Source organism: Lineus longissimus, chromosome 12 (assembly GCF_910592395.1).
Source record: "Lineus longissimus chromosome 12, tnLinLong1.2, whole genome shotgun sequence".
NCBI classification, from domain to species: domain Eukaryota; kingdom Metazoa; phylum Nemertea; class Pilidiophora; order Heteronemertea; family Lineidae; genus Lineus; species Lineus longissimus.
This window is the reverse complement of record NC_088319.1, coordinates 7,755,589-7,771,865: the sequence shown is the minus strand read 5'-3', so window position 1 is coordinate 7,771,865 and position 16,277 is coordinate 7,755,589. Positions and strand designations below refer to the sequence as shown.

The 16,277-nt window shown below is 38.9% G+C and overlaps 2 protein-coding genes across 2 annotated transcripts; both read right to left on the bottom strand.

Annotated features, from left to right (window-relative positions):
• Positions 1–11,127: 11,127 nt before the first annotated feature.
• On the bottom strand, positions 11,128–12,561 carry LOC135496507 (uncharacterized). The gene has a single exon (XM_064785866.1). It carries the CDS (start codon positions 12,559–12,561, stop codon positions 11,128–11,130), a length of 1,434 nt encoding a protein of 477 aa, XP_064641936.1.
• Positions 12,562–12,609: 48 nt separating this feature from the next.
• On the bottom strand, positions 12,610–14,283 carry LOC135496506 (uncharacterized). The gene has a single exon (XM_064785865.1). The coding sequence runs from the start codon at positions 14,281–14,283 to the stop codon at positions 12,610–12,612; it is 1,674 nt and encodes a 557-aa protein (XP_064641935.1).
• Positions 14,284–16,277: the final 1,994 nt, after the last annotated feature.

The following is a 16,277-nucleotide window of genomic DNA, read 5'->3' as shown; positions in this document are numbered from 1 at the left end:
TAGTTTAATCTAGCTATGCTCTCAGGACAAAGTCCGAATAATGATTTTGCAACTCGAGCTATGCTCTCAAGACGAAGTCGGACTCAAGCGAAGTTTGAATCGCTGTAATCTATGTAGCCTTCATAATACATTCCAAATGGTAAGGTGCTTATTCAAGTATGAACCTCTTGTCATCAAAAGGACTGAGGCTTTTTTTGTCAACTTCTTCCAAATAGATTTGGTGTTTATCTGATCTTAAGTGTCTCATCTTGTGGTAAAATGACCTACTCTTTTCAAGACAATCAACATAGTCATCAAATAAGATATTTCTCCTTACTACATTCTTGGCAATACCCTTCAATTTCTTAGAATCGTAATCTTTTGTCGAACTTTGTTCTCGGGACTTTGTCTTAGTCGAGCCTTGCTCTCCAGACATAGTCTTGGTCCTGTAAGCGTACATCTTACTTCTCAGGGCAATGAATTCAGTCATCTCTACTCCTCCTAGCTCATCCTTAAAGTAGCCTGGTACCTTCTTCTTACTGGTATCATAGAGTGGATGATCTTTTGGATAATTACTGAAGTCAAAATAGTGTTTCAACTCCTTTAAGTCTTTAGTTAAGTCATCAGTATTAATGTTAAGTACAAAGGAATCTGTATCTAGATACAGTAGTTCAATATTTTTCTCACCAAAGTACGGTTGAAGAACTTCATAATAGAATTCATACATTAATAATTTAGACAATTCAAGTACTGAAGCTCCTATGTAGATTGGTTTGTTGAATTTCATTGATGTTTTCCTCATGCTAATAGCAGCATTATGTTCGTCAAATACGCATATCGATGAAAACCTGGGATTGGCCATTACATTCCTGGCTCTCTCCCCGTCCGATACAAATTCAATTTCAACCCTGTTCCTTACATTCTCACAAGTCTTTCCGTAGAACGCATTATTCATCAGTTTAAAATAGTCTTTCTCAAAATCAGTCTTAGAATCCATACGTCTTTTAGTGTTAAAATCAATGTATGGTGCTAACCACTTTGATTGTTTAAAGCTTATCACTGAATGAACCCTCTTAAGTACCATTCCGTGCTTTAGGTAAAATTGTAGCATTCTGTAATGCACTATGTAATTAGTTTTATCCTTTTGTGTTAGTATTAGTTTCTCTACATTTGATCTTTTATCATCACCCAGTAACTCTCTCTGGTAAGGACTTAATTCATCATCTTCAATAAAGAGAGATTCGGGACAGAATGGAAAGTTCCTTGACTTAAATTTAATATTTCCTGGATACTCCAAATCCACCTCTAAGAAGTAGCCTACTTCACTATCACTTGGAATTGCCATAATCTGCTCTTTACTGATAACATTCATGTTAAGTCGAACCTTGTTCTCTGGACTTTGTCCTAGTCGAGCTTTGTCCTGAGAGCATAGCTCGAGTGGATCAATATCTATCATTTCAAAACTACCATAGGGTTGAGGTTCCATCATGGACCAGCCGTAGAGATTATTTGCGTCTACGTAGAGTAGTTTGTGGTGTTCATCTGCCTTGACATGTCTTGTTCCCATAACACCCGAAATTCCACCTCGTATTGCTTTCTCAAAAGTAAGTAAGATGTTGGTATCAGTCAGTAGTTCTAGGTTTATTCCTGTGTACTTCAAACCAGCTTGCCAGGTTAGGCCTGGTGCCGAGTAACAGTGACATGGATCTATCTGAAAGTAGTTCAAATTGACATCCCTGAATTTCTCAAATAAATCAGCTAAAAGGATCACATCAGTTTTGAGGTAGAGGTCAATGAACTCACCGTGATTCCTGATCTTGAAATGATCCCATATTACCTTAGCCTCATCATAGGCAGAATCAGGTGCCATTTCATTTTTCAATTCGTCAAAAAACATAGACTTTTCTAGGTAAGTAACATTGTAGCTTTCATGTGATGTGTAAAAAGAGTAAGGTACTGAACCCTTCTTCCTCAATAGCTTAAAGTCAGTGGTATTTGGGAACAGCTGTCTGGTAATTTTAAAATCATCATCCAACATTGATTTGGTTATGTTGTCTAAACTGGACTGCAGGAATCTGTACGAGTCCAAAAACCTGAAACAACCGAACTGAAATGAGATGTATTCCTCTGATGTTTTGGCAAGTATTTTCAGTTTCTTGTACTTCGGTAGCTTATTCATTAATTCTTTAATAAATAAGTGAGAATCGTAATTACTGAGATTGTGAAAAAACACTGGAACAAACATAGCTTTCTTTTCATTCAAATTACACGAGTTGTGAGCAGCACCTCGATATCTACCACAGTAGTGATCATGATCCTTGACCTTGTCATATCCCAAAGGTTGATTACAATAGTAACAATGTGTTTCTAATTGATATTTATGCCAGTCGGACTTCGTCCTGAGAGCAGAGCTCGAGTCTTCATCTGTCATTGTTAGAGGAAAGTTACAGTTCAATAAATTAGAGAATTGTTCTTCCATCCTGATTAACCAATTACAGAACACATCTACAACATCAGCACCCCTGTGAGACACATACTGGCTACTGTAAAGGTATGTGTAGTCTGAGTGAACATAAACACCAACAGCTGATGCATTTTGTTTAAAAAGTTTCTTTGAACTCGGTTCTTTCATCATAGGTGGCTCTACTGATACTACTGGTATGTTGCCTTCGGCAGAAGAACAAGGTTCGCTTATCGCTTCGAAATCAGCATAGATCACAAACGGAACTCTATTTTTGAATGAGTGTTTTTCAAATTTAATTTGTGACCATTTACTGTTAGGTGGAGGCAAAGTAATCTTACAGTAATCGTGTTCTCCACATTTCTTTTTATGTTTATCTAGTGTTGACTTCCTGTAAAAGTAATTCATGCATCTCCTGCAAAGATACACTCTATGAGCTAGTGTCCTGAAGAAAAGATTGATGTCTCTTATGGACATGAAATGGTCCTTGAAATACAACAGATCGATGACATCATCATCATCATAATTCTTGGACAGGTAGAGAGGTTCTAGTTTTGCCTCACATGTGCTCTTAGCCGATTCGTTCTCTAACTTGAACACATTAATTTTGAGATTATTATCACTCTCTATCTTAGGGATATCCTTTTGAATACATACAGGAAATGATTTGATTTTGATATCAGTAGTTTTCGAACTCTGTTCTCGTGACGAAGTCATTTCTAGCATATCGGTAGTGATATTGAATGTACTCTCGAGCTCTGCTCTCAGGACAAAGTCCGTCTCTGGATTTTCTTTCAGATATTTAGCGGCCAATAAAGACCAGAGAAAACATTTATTGTCATTTGATTCCACATTTATTACTGCTTTTGTTTTAAATGGTAATTTAGTGTAATGACCACCTTTACACCTCTTGTAAGAACAGATGGTCATGTTACAAGACTCTATTTTATTTAAAGTAAGTCCAGACCCTTGAAAGTACCTTTCCTCAATCTGTGTCTTAATGTAGTTTAACTGGTTGGTTATGGCATAAATTGCCTGGTTCCTTGAAATTATGCTTTCCATTGGAGACTGTATGGGGTGTGTTACACTTTCACCCTGACGATCAAACTGAGCAAATACTGATATGCTAATTTTGTGATGGTAATCATTGAGTTGAAATAATACCTCCTCTAATTTATCTCTGTATTCATACACTTGTTTAGCTTCTCTGTCAATCTTCAAACTAATGGTGACTACAGGCTTGCCAAATTGTTTTACTATTTCTATTCCACTCACTTTCTTTATGCCATCTAGCTCATTTTCCTCAAATGCAAGTTTCTTATCCATAGTTTTAGGGATCAGTGATGGGGCTCGGGGTTGAGCAAGAGGCACATAATCCGGATTTAATTTACTTAAGTGACCTTTGGTTCTCCTGTGAATAGCCATATTATTGTAGGATATGTACTTGTCACATGTAGTGCAAAGTATTTTCTGATTCTTATCAGTCATTCTATTTATTAGATTAAAATTTATTAAATTCAATAAATATCTTGAATTAAATAGAAATGGACTTCATAATCAATGAACAAGAATGTAATGAAGCCAAATTTGAGTACTACTTAACAGACCAATTAGACATAAAATCCATTACTTTGAAATCGATAACCTTTTACAATTCATGGTGGACAGGTGATTTTCTACCAGAGGGAGTAAGGATTTTCTCATTTCTAGTCGAAATAACCAGAATTACAAAACATGAGCCCTTAGATAAAAAATTATGGTGTAGGACATTATTTGCTCCTGGACTTGAAACAGATACACTTGAAAAGGAAGTCATGAAAATTTGCGAACGGCATTTGGAAAATGATTCTACCACAACTAAAGACACCATTACTCAATACACATTTCCATACTCTCGACATTTTAGTTTAAGTGAGTTTTGTGAGGTATGGCAAAAATACATAAAAGAAATTGGAATAAGCCATGTGAAAATTTACTGTGATAACAATAATTACATAACCCTTGAACTTACAGAGGATAAAGAGTACCCTCTGAAAGTAGACAAGTTAGATAAAAATGAAAAAATCAAGATTGAGAGAAACACAGAAGGTTTTCAAATAAGCAAAACCATAAGAGAGGTGATAGAAAAACAGCTCACAGTGGTGAATGAGTGGTTTGGCTTTAAGCAAACTAAATTCACCAAGAAAGGAAAATACTACTCCACAAGACCACTCAACTTTTACAGGAAATATCTATTCCTGCAAGCTAATTTGGTTGACAAAGCTAAGACCCTTTACAACAATAAACCATCTAACATTTTCTGCATCATACCTGTAGAAGATGGTGACCAAATAAAAATGCAGCGATACGAACCGAATTGTAAGAAAACGATAAATAAGTGTACTAATCACATAAAATTCGAAATCACTGATGAGAATGGTAAGCTAGTTAATTTCAGAGGAACAGAGGTTTCTTTAGAGTTAAGAATCGAGCTTTGCTCTCAAGACGAAGTCTGACTGAGACAAGGTCCAGAGAACAAAGTTCGACTCGAGCAGAGCTCTCAAGACGAAGTCGGACTAGGACAAAGTCCAGAGAGCAAAGCTTGACCACCTGATGAGATCATTCCATTAAATGAATAGTACATTTCTTCTCTTTAACTACAGGTTTAACAAGAGGGTTAAGTCGGACTTCGTCCTGAGAGCATAGCTCGATTGATCCCTTCATGACTGCTTCATTCGGACTTTGTCCAGAGAGCATAGCTCGATTAGGACTACGTCCAGAGAACAAAGTTCGATTAGGACTACGTCCAGAGAACAAAGTTCGATTCAAGCCTGATCGCTGCTCTTTACTTACTTTTTTAGTAAGTTTCTTAAACATGATAAATGATGCTAAAATAATTGCACCTAAACCTAGTACATAGACATAAGTATTACTACTAGATTCACGCAGTGATACATCAGTATTTTGAGATTGTGGTTCTTCTTCCTCTACTTCTTCTTCCTCCTTTTCCACAACTCTGTTGTTTGGTGAGGAGTCCTGTACTTTAAATGTCGTCTTATCCTTTTTTATCCTCTTAAATTCCTTAGATCTTCTACCCAGTTCTCTAGACCATGCTAATTGTTTCTCTGATCGAGGTTTCTTAGACACTGAAACTTTAGTCGGACTTTGTCCTGAGAGCATAGCTCGAGTAGTATCAGTTACAGTTTCAAGTTCCATTTATCTTGGCCGAATTTAATTCGAACTATGTTCTCATAACCAGGTTAATTTAGTCTTCTTTATCATCACTACCTGTGATATCTAGACTTTCATCTATTGATTTGTCACATTCAGAGACAGTCATATTTGGTGTATTCATATTTGATGCAGTCATACTCGATGTATTCATAGATGATTCCTCATGACAATGACCTAAAGTAATAAGTGTTGTTGAGGCAAGTGCAGTTAATGGTCCCATTCTCAAACTCAACCATCCAAGCCATTTATCCAACTCGATAGTTATCAAATAATCATTTCTAAGATCATGGTAAAGATTATCTTCATCATCTATTGGTAATAACCACCTTGATAATTTAGTGTAAGCTTTAATTACTGTCTTACCCAAAGAATCATTAAGTCTGGCAGCCATCTTTGTTTCATACATTCTATGGTGTTTTAAGATTTCTTTTTCAGTCATATTATCTAAGTCATTAAAAGTTATTTGTTTATTAAGGAAATCCTTGCTTTTACCAGTTGCAACTAGAATCTCTAAGTCTTGTTTGGCTTAAAGGCCACTATCAGTCAAATAGTTCAAATTTTGTTGATTGCTAGTCGGACTTTGTCCTGAGAGCGTAGCTCGAGTTGAGCCTAGTTGGCAACTAGAATTGACTATTCCTTGACTGGGATTAACTATTCCTTGACTAGGATTAACAAAATTGGAACTATTCAACTGCTTGTTTGAAACTTGTTGATTTGTAGAGCAGTTCTGTTGAAAGTTAGTTCTGTTTTGTTGGTAACTACCAGTGTTCTGTTGGTTAGAAGCCCCAACTCGAGCTAAGCTCTCAGGACTCATAACACCAATCTGTTTCATCTGTTGTTCAATCACTGCAGATGTCTGACTATTCATTTGCTGATTATTCATTTAAAATTATGGAAAAATGACTGTTAAGTGCAAAATGCTGTTTTCACAACTTTATTGCATCTTAACACTAGCTCGAGCTATGCTCTAAGGACGAAGTCCGGCTCGAGCTGTGCTCTCAGGACGAAGTCCGGCTCGAGCTGTGCTCTCAGGACGAAGTCCGGCTGGTGTAAACTTAATATTACTGATGCAGTTAATGTCTCGACCTGCACTGGCACTCAGTAAAACGTCAAACTGCTTGTCAATATCCTGGTCATATTCCTTCTCAACCTTGTAATTCTGGAAGAAAATACTTTGAGTGAAATCATACCATAATCTCTCCAAATCATTTACTCGCTCCTTGTTGGTTAAAAAAGGTGTAAATATTACATAATCAATTTTCAGCGTTTTAAAGGCTTGGTGTAAAAATACCTTGTAGTTAATGGTGACCTTGACACCACAGTAATGCAGAAATCTAAGGAAAGCATAGTACACTAGTCTAAGGTCAGTGATATTCTCATCGGTTAATTGCGGTTTACCAATTGCCTTGTTAATAAATTCAATGGCAAGAAACCAATCATATTCCCCACAGTGAAATTTAAAAAGCATGGCTTCACCATGTAACCCTTGGTTACATAACTTAGAGGGGAGAGTGTTAATACCCATTTTTAGGGCTGACTGAAGAGTACTTTCATATCTCTGCTTACTAAGACATTTTCTGTGACTTGAAAAGTAGCACTGTAAATACCCTTCCACAAAGTCCTTTAAATACTTAACTGCCGATTCGGACAGCCGACTCCATCCAAGTTTCCTTAGAATACTGTCAAAGTAACGTGTCTTGTTGTCAATATTGATCTCAAGAGTTTTAAAATCATCGTCGTAAGTAGTCGAATTGCAATTGGTGCAGAATTGATACTTCACAGTTTTAGCTGCGTACCTTGCTGAATTCAAGTTTTTTTTATACTCAAAAAGTGTCCACCTTTTACAATTACGGCAGAATTGAGCATTAGTGTTGGTACTGACGTCATATTCTTTCATTCTTGGCAGGACTACTTTGATTGTCTCAGTAGGCTTATCAAATTTCCCACTGTCATAATTCTTGCTGACATTTTCTTCACTAAAATTTCTATCCATGACCCTAGGACGAATGTATCCTTTAAGATTCTCATTGTTCCACTCGAGCTCTGCTCTCAGGACGAAGTCCGACTCACTAGAATAATAGTCTTTTAATGAGATGTATTTATTCATATTTACATAATAATTATTTTTTAAACATTGTTTTGATAGAAGGTCACCTAAGACCTTTTACGTGATTTTACTGTTTTACGTGATTTTAAGGCTTTAACACCCCCAATTAAACCATAAATTATGGAGCTCACAATAGCAATATCTGCTATGATCAGATGTTCAGCTAGAAAGCCAACAACTGCACCAATTGTTTTCAGGAGAAATGATACGATAGAACCGATGATTCCCGGTAAAGCCGCAGCTGATTTCTTGGCTAGTTCTTTTAGCCATTCAGCAAACTTCTTGAGACCTTCTTTTACTTTATCTGGTATTGATGGTTTTGGTCCAGGTTCTGGTGTAGGTCCTGGAGTTGGGTCTGGTCCTGGAGTTGGTTTTACAGATTTAGTGGCACCACTTAAAGCACTACTGATACTAAGACCTAGAGTTGTAAATGTCATTACAACAGCTGTTATTATGGCGCTAATGGTTACACCATACGTCTTAAAAAGTAACTTTATTCTGTCCTTCAGAGGAATAGTTGAATCTGGTTTCTTTAGAACATCAACAATTAAACGTTTAATTCTTCTAGTTTGTGACTCCCTGTCATTGTCTAACCTCCATACCTTTGACTGTTCCTCATACAATTTGTCATTTAGTTCATCTATTTGCTTTTTCAACTCTCCTTTATCTTCAGTATCTTCTTCTACAGACTTTACATAGTCTCTTGTTAAATTATTAAGTTCTTCTTCTAGGCTTTCTATTTGCATGTCCTTATCCCTCTTTACTGCAGCTAGATCATCACCAGCCTGTTTTAACCCTCTAAGTTCTCTCAAGGCAGATTCAGTAAAACCCAGTGTTTTAAGTTCATCATCATTAGAATCAATTAATTTATCTATTGGTTGGTTTGAACTGTATACCTCATTAATTACTGCCTGTGTTTCAGGGGTTACTAATGTAGGTTGACTTACTGGTGGGTCAGGTGCAATCATACCTCTAATCATGTTAGCAAATCTAGTACCAAACTTAGTCTTTAATGTGCCTTCAGAAAGGAATTTACCATCTGATTTAATTAAAGGAATGATAAGGGCATTCCCTCCATTAGGATTAGGAATTTCATTCATATTGTTCTTTTGTTGTTCTGTAAAGTTTGCTAATTCTCCTTTTGTAGGCAAGAAGTAAGGTTCCTCGTTGTGCAAATAAATACGTGTTGCTAGTTTACTTAGTTTGTTAGGGTCATATTTCCATTTACCACTTTTTTTCAATGCTGTATCAAGTTTATCCTCTTTATCATCTAGAAATGACTCCTTTTCCATCAATTCAGGGACAATACCTCTTACTCTTTCTGGAGGTGTACTTAATGAAGTTTCATCAGTAAGATTTTCACCTCCTGTGTTGTATGTTGTGCCTGGCCTTTCTGGAGTTGTAGTGAATGAAGTTTCAGTAGAAAGATTTCCACCTCCTGTGTTGTATGTTGTGCCGTCATCTTGAAAAGTTCTATTGGTTTCACTTGTATTAGGATCTATCTCATCCATTTGGATATATTCACCTCCTGTGTTGTATGTTGTGCCGGCATCTTGAAAAGTTCTATTGGTTTCACCTGTGTTGTATCTTGCGTGATAATATTGATTAATTAAATCATCCTTTCTCATTTCTAGAATTTGTTCAAAAGTTCCTGATGATGATGATGATGATTGTGAATCGTAATCATCCATTTCATAATTTTCACCTCCTTCAGCCATAATTACTTATTTATCTAACCATAAAAACAATCAATGTACCAACAACTGAGTAAAGCATGAATTTAATTGTTTCATGAGTATCATCCACCTTCTCAACTTTGGTGTCAAGTTTAGTAGTAGTAGGAGTATTCTTTGAGGTTTCAGTTGTTTTTGGTGTATCAACATTACTATTTGGTTTATGACTGGTCTCGAGCTTTGCTCTCAGGACGAAGTCCGACTTGACAGTACCAACACTACTCTTAACTCTTATTTTCTTAGAACTATTTCCTTCCATCAGTGGTGGTGGTAAGGTCTTTTTGTGGTTAATGTCATTCTTACCGGGTTTAGCATTTTTTGGCGCTATTAAAATGTTATTATTGTAGTTATCCAGCTTACCAATAACGAGTACCATATTTGAACCTATGACATACAATCCTGGTGCTATTACATAATCTAGTCTTGTATGAGTGTCACTCACTGCTTTTTGATATCTTTGAATTGAAGTGGGAATATCAGGATGTTGATTAATCGAATCCTTTAATAGTTTGTTAAATTCCTTCTGTGCATCCAATTCTGTACCCGGTACTCCAATTATTGGTGTTCTGGTCAACGCCTGAGCACCCAGAATACAGTAAACATATGTTCTTATTGTATCATTTAACCTCTCTATTCCAGGATTAGAGAAACCATTTGATTTAAATATCATGAATTGTTGATAGGTTTGACATTCATTTTGTGTAATTACATCAAATACATTCTTGTGTCTCCTGACATGATCCTTGATGAAAATATCTGGATATTTGAAATTAGCCATTCCAGCATCCCAGTCTTTACTGAACATCGGTGGCATTCTATTTTCATGAACTTGCATGAGGAAGAAATTGATTTTAGAATCATTGATGTAATATCCGGGATCAGTTATGTTCGGGTTGTAATCCGGTACACTCCATGATCTCCAACCACCGTTATTTTCAAACACCGAGAAATCGTACTCGTCTTTTAAACCAAATTCACTCAATAACCCTCCTAGTTTCCTACGGTTAATGTTATTGTTTGTCTCATTAAAATCACTTTCACCTGGAATTGGTATCTCTAGATTCTTCATGATCTTCAATATTTGATAGTAAACATGAAACCTGTAAATTGACCTTAACAATGGGTCACTGTGATTCAAGTGATCGTCTATTGAAATACCACAACCTGTTGTAGCAAACCAAACAGCCATGTTAAATTGGTTCTGGTAAAACGATAATGGATTCTTTTCCAGTAGCAGACAGTCTTTCTTATTTTTCAGGCTCAAAAACCCAGGTGTTATCTTAGTTTCTTGTAGGCGGAAGAAGTTATTAGTATTAACAGTTACTTCTAAATTAAAGAAGTCATAGGTGAATTTACTTTTATGTTGATTTGCTATTGGATAATACATTTAATTTACTTGAATTTTTTCCTTGAATTTTGGTTAATGAAGACAGTAAAAAGGCCATTTATTTTAATGGAATAACCCATTGAACTCTAGTATTCCCTTACCATTTCACTGCAACGCTTCACTGACCATTTCATGAATGATAGAATATATGTATTGTGGTGTCTGGTTCTTAGGGGTTTCTAAGCTAATTTGAGACAAAAAGGCCTGTAAGGGCTTTTGTTAAAATAGCTTAGAATTACCTAGATTCCTACCACCACAATACATATATTCTCGCGTCTGCAAATACATGAAGCTCATACAAATCGTTGCTAGTGTTTTGACAATCGAAGTATTTGCGATCAATGGCACATGATTGTGTCACGGTTGACAGCTCCTGACTCAACCTTCTCCAAGTATGGTTAAGCTCGTCCGGCAGCGGTTCGTCCCAATCTAACTTGTGTGTCCATAGCTCTTGTATAAATATCTTAGCCATAACATGTACTGGAGACAGAAGTCCAGGTGGATCATAGATACTGCTTGTAACTTGAACAACTTCACGTTTTGTCACCAGATTGTCTATTGAAGGTTCAATTTTCCGCTTTGAATATCGCAGAATGTCCTGTTCAGTATCCCAGTCTAGTCCAAGCACATTAGCAATTCGATCTGGGTTGTAAACGTTGTCTGCTTCAGCCAATTTCCGAAGTTCAGGGCAATTGGACGACCATGCTCGGAGATTGAATCCACCAGATTTCATTACCTTTCTGGATTCCTGGTAGTATTTCACAGTGTCATGTGTGCTTTCAGCTCCACTCGCTACATTGTCAACATAGATATTGTCCTTCATATCGGCTGCAACTGGGGATTCGTGTTTGTCTAAGTGTGACCTGACAGTGGCGTTTAGAATAAAAGGTGAGCACACTGCTCCGAAAAGCACCACTTTAAACTGGTACACCTTGAAGGCACTGTTTGGGTCGTTACTATCCGTCAACCACAGAAATTTTGTAAACTTCCGATCCTCTGCGTCAAGCCCAACGTTCAGAAACGCCTTTTCTATGTCAGTTGCTAGAGCGTAGTGATGTAGGCGAAATCTAACAAGGATTGCAGCAAGATCGTTCTGAAGTGGCGGTCCAGTCTCTAAACAGTCATTAAGGCTAGCTCCTTCACCAACTTTACAGCTACAGTCGTATACTATTCCTATTGGAGTTGTAGCTGAATCTTTCTTGACTGGCCTATGTGGGAGATAGTGACCACAGGCTACATCATCTATGGGAACTTCTTCAATGAAGTCACGTCTGGTTTGATCCTGGATAATGTCATTGTACATCTTGCGTAAGTCGGGTGATAGCTTTCGAATCATATTTCGTGTACGTCGCACGCACACGTCATAATTCGTTGGCAAGGGTGGATACTCTGCTTTCCACGGAAGTCTTGCAATGTAGCCGTTGTCCTCAAACCGTAAATGCGTTTCACAGTATGACTCAAAATCCATTGACTTGCATAGGTCAGATGGGTCATCTTTGATACCTAACGTTTCTAAATCCCAATATTCCTGAAGTTTGGTTTTCTCATCGAGAATATTAGTAGCTATGTGTAGTATCGTAGTGTTCGATTCATGAGATTCCTTGTATATCGGGCCAGAGAGTAAGTAACCGAGCTTGGACTGCACTGCAGTGGGTCCAGGGCCTCGTATTACGTGATCCATCATGAAATCCCAATAGAAATCGGCCCCGATGAGAACCGATATCTCGAACTAATCCACATTGGAAACTGGATGAGCGAAAGGTAATTCCCGTAGGTGAGGTAAATCCAAGAGTGAAGCATTAACGAAGTTTTTGATGGGAGCGGAAATTTTCGGAACTACAAGTGCTGAAATATCCATCTTTCCACCGGTGATCGTATGCACTGCGAATGACACCTTATCGTAGGATTTGACATGAGAAGGTTTGCCACCGAATGCAGCAAGTTGAATTTTCTGCGATCCCTCCGGCGTGATATCCAACTTTCGTGCGAAATCCTTCGTTATAAACGATCGTGTTGCGCCTTCGTCGAAAAGTATCGTCGCTGTATAAGTATATGATCCAGAAGAGATTTCAGCAACGGCTGTTTTCAGTAAAACTGTTCCCGACTTCGACAAACCGTCAACATTGACGTCACCTGCTGACACCGACTTAGCGTGAACTTGCGTCGTATTTCGACAGGCTCTAACTTCGTTATCCGTACACGTAGTTGATTGCGTCATTAATGTTTCGGATCCCATATTGGTTGACCTACAGAGGGACGTGTGATGTTTCCGACTACAGTGGCGACATGTTCGTTTCGACTTACAGTCCTTTATTTTGTGATTGCCAAGGCAGTTAAAGCAAAGACGATCTCGCTTTACGATTTGTTGACGTTTGTCATGATCTATTACTGTCTTGCAATTCACCGAATTATGTGAAGCGTCCTTACAGAATGCGCATGTCTTATGAAACGGTTTAGTATCCGTATGGAAAGCTGCAGTTGAAGATGAGATAGCACTGGGAGTTGTGTAACTGGTCACATTTCCTTCTTCAATAGCTTCGATTTCTTTCAAAAGATTCGTTCGTAAGTCTTTCAACTTCCAATCACTACTTCCGTGGGTTCTTGCCAATTGTTGTCGAATAGATCCTGGAAGCTTCTCAAGGACGATAGGTACTAACAGGTCACCGTAGGTATTCTCTGATTTTCCCAGGGTATCTAATCCACGAATAAGAATTTCAAGAGTGTCATAGAAGTGACGTAATCCAGTGAATTCACCACTTGGCTTAGGGAGGTCCCATAAAGCTTTCATGTATGCACTAGAAAGTTTATGCGGTTGTCCGTAACGGTTTCGTAATAGTTCCAGGGCGTGTGCATAGTTTGCATTAGTTAATGCTAGTCCTTGAATAACACGAGATGCTTCTCCTGTAAGCTGAGCCTTTAGGTACTGGAATTTATGGAAACCGTCTAAGTCTGGGTCACTATGCACCGATGCTGCGAAACTGTCAAAAAAGCTCTGCCACTTGAGTAAATCCCCATCGAATGACGCTAGGCTTAGTTTAGGAAGTCGGACGGTCTTCGCCTTCGGTGGTACAACTGCGGGAGTGGGCGTTGGCTTTTTTTTGTGTGTTTGTCTCTCAATATGTCTTTTGAGTTTCAGGAGGTATTCCTCAACTTCAGCGTTATGGTCGTCAGCCTCTACGATTACCTCTGCTACGTCGTCGTCCTTAGTAATTTCAAGCAGCTCAGCATCTAACTTCCTAACTTGCTCGAATGCCTTAGTTATATGTTGTTCGACTGCTGTGAGTTGATCTAGATGGTCTTCTGTTAATTCTATACTGGTGATCGTTTCGGCTTTCGTGATGGACTTCGAGATTTGTCCGCGGTACGCGCCTCTTGACTTGCGAATTCTAGTGTGCGTTGCCATCTTCGAGAGAGAGTCCTGGACCTGGTCACGGCACCAAAATGTCGGGGATGCCCAGGTTCTAAGGGAATAACGACCACCCAGTTCTATGTAAAACTTCAACTCATTTATTACTAGACTCGAGTCAGAATGAACATGTGATATAGTTAAATAATTCAGAAATACATGTTTCTAAAAGACATTCAATAACTCCAATAGACCAGCTATTTGCGGCGACTATAATCTGTTCCCAACAACCGCAATTTCGAGATTCTGCGATGATTACTTGTCATTCGAATAGCGATATTACTCTCCTAGCGATGAAAGTCGTCGGCGATGGCGCTTGTCGCGTCCATTCACGCTCAAATTGGTTATGCAGAGTCGAAATGACCGATGGTCAAACTGAGACCACAATTTCGAGATTCTGCGATGATTAGTTGTCATTAGACTAGCAATATTTCGCTACTGGCGATGGAAGTCGGTCGGCAATGGCGCTCGTCGCGTCCAATCACGCTCACATTGGTTATGCAGAGTCGAAATGACCTATGGTCAAACTGAGACCGCAATTTCGAGATTCTGCGATGATTAGTTGTCATTCGATAGCGATATTACACTACTGGCGATGAAAGTCGGTCGGCGATGGCGATCGTCGCGACCAATCACGCTCATTTTGGTTATACAGAGTCGACATGACCGATTGGACAAACTGAGACCGCAATTGAGAGATTCTGCGATGATTAGTTGTCATTAGACTAGCAATATTACACTGCAGTCGATGAAAATCGGTCGTCGATGGCGCTCGTCGCGACCGATCACGCTCACTTTGGTTATGCAGAGTCGAAATGACCTATGGTCAAACTGAGACCGCAATTTTGAGATTCTGCGATGATTAGTTGTCATTCGATAGCGATATTACACTACTGGCGATAAAAGTGGGTCGGCGATGGTGCTCGTCGCGACCGATCACGCTCATTTTAGTTATACAGAGTGGAGATGACCGATTGGACAAACTGAGACCACAATTTCGATATTCTGCGATGATAAGTTGTCATTCGATAGCGATATTACACTGCTGGTGATGAAAGTTAGTCGGCGATGGCGCTCGTCGCGACCAAACACGCTGACTTTGGTTATTCAGAGTCGAGATGACCGATTAGACAAACTGAGACCGCAATTTTGAGATTCTGCGATGATTAGTTGTCATTAGACTAGCAATATAACACTACTGGCGATGAAAGTCGGTCGGCGATGGCGCTCGTCGCGACCGATCACGCTCACTTTGGTTATGCAGAGTCGAAAAGACCTATGGTCAAACTGATACCGCAATTTTGAGATTCTGCGATGATAAGTTGTCATTCGATAGCGATATTACACTACTGGCGATGAAAGTCAGTCGGCGATGGCGCTCGTCGCGACCGATCACGCTCACTTTGGTTATGCAGAGTCGAGATGACCTATGGTCAAACTGAGACCGCAATTTCGAGATTCTGCGATGATTACTTGTCATTAGATTAGCAATATTACACTACTGGCGACGAAAGTCGGTCGGCGATCGCGCACGTCGCGTCCAATCATGCTCATTTTGGTTATACATAGTCGAGATGCTCGATTGGACAAACCGAGACCGCAATTTTGAGATTCTGCGATGATTAGTTGTCATTAGACTAGCAATATTACACTACTGGCGATGAAAGTCGGTCGGCGATGGCGCTCGTCGCGCCCAATCTTGCTCATTTTGGTTATACATAGTCGAGATGCTCGATTTGACAATCTGAGACCGCAATTTCGAGATTTTGCGATGATTACTTGTCATTAGACTAGCAATATATTACACTACTGGCGACGAAAGTCAGTCGGCGATCGCGCTCATCGCGTCCAATCACGCTCATTTTGGTTCTACAGAGTCGAGATGACTGATTTGACAATCTGAGACCGCAATTTCGAGATTCTGCGATGATTACTTGTCATTAGACTAGCAATATTACACTACAGGCGATGAAAGTCGGCCGGCGATGGCG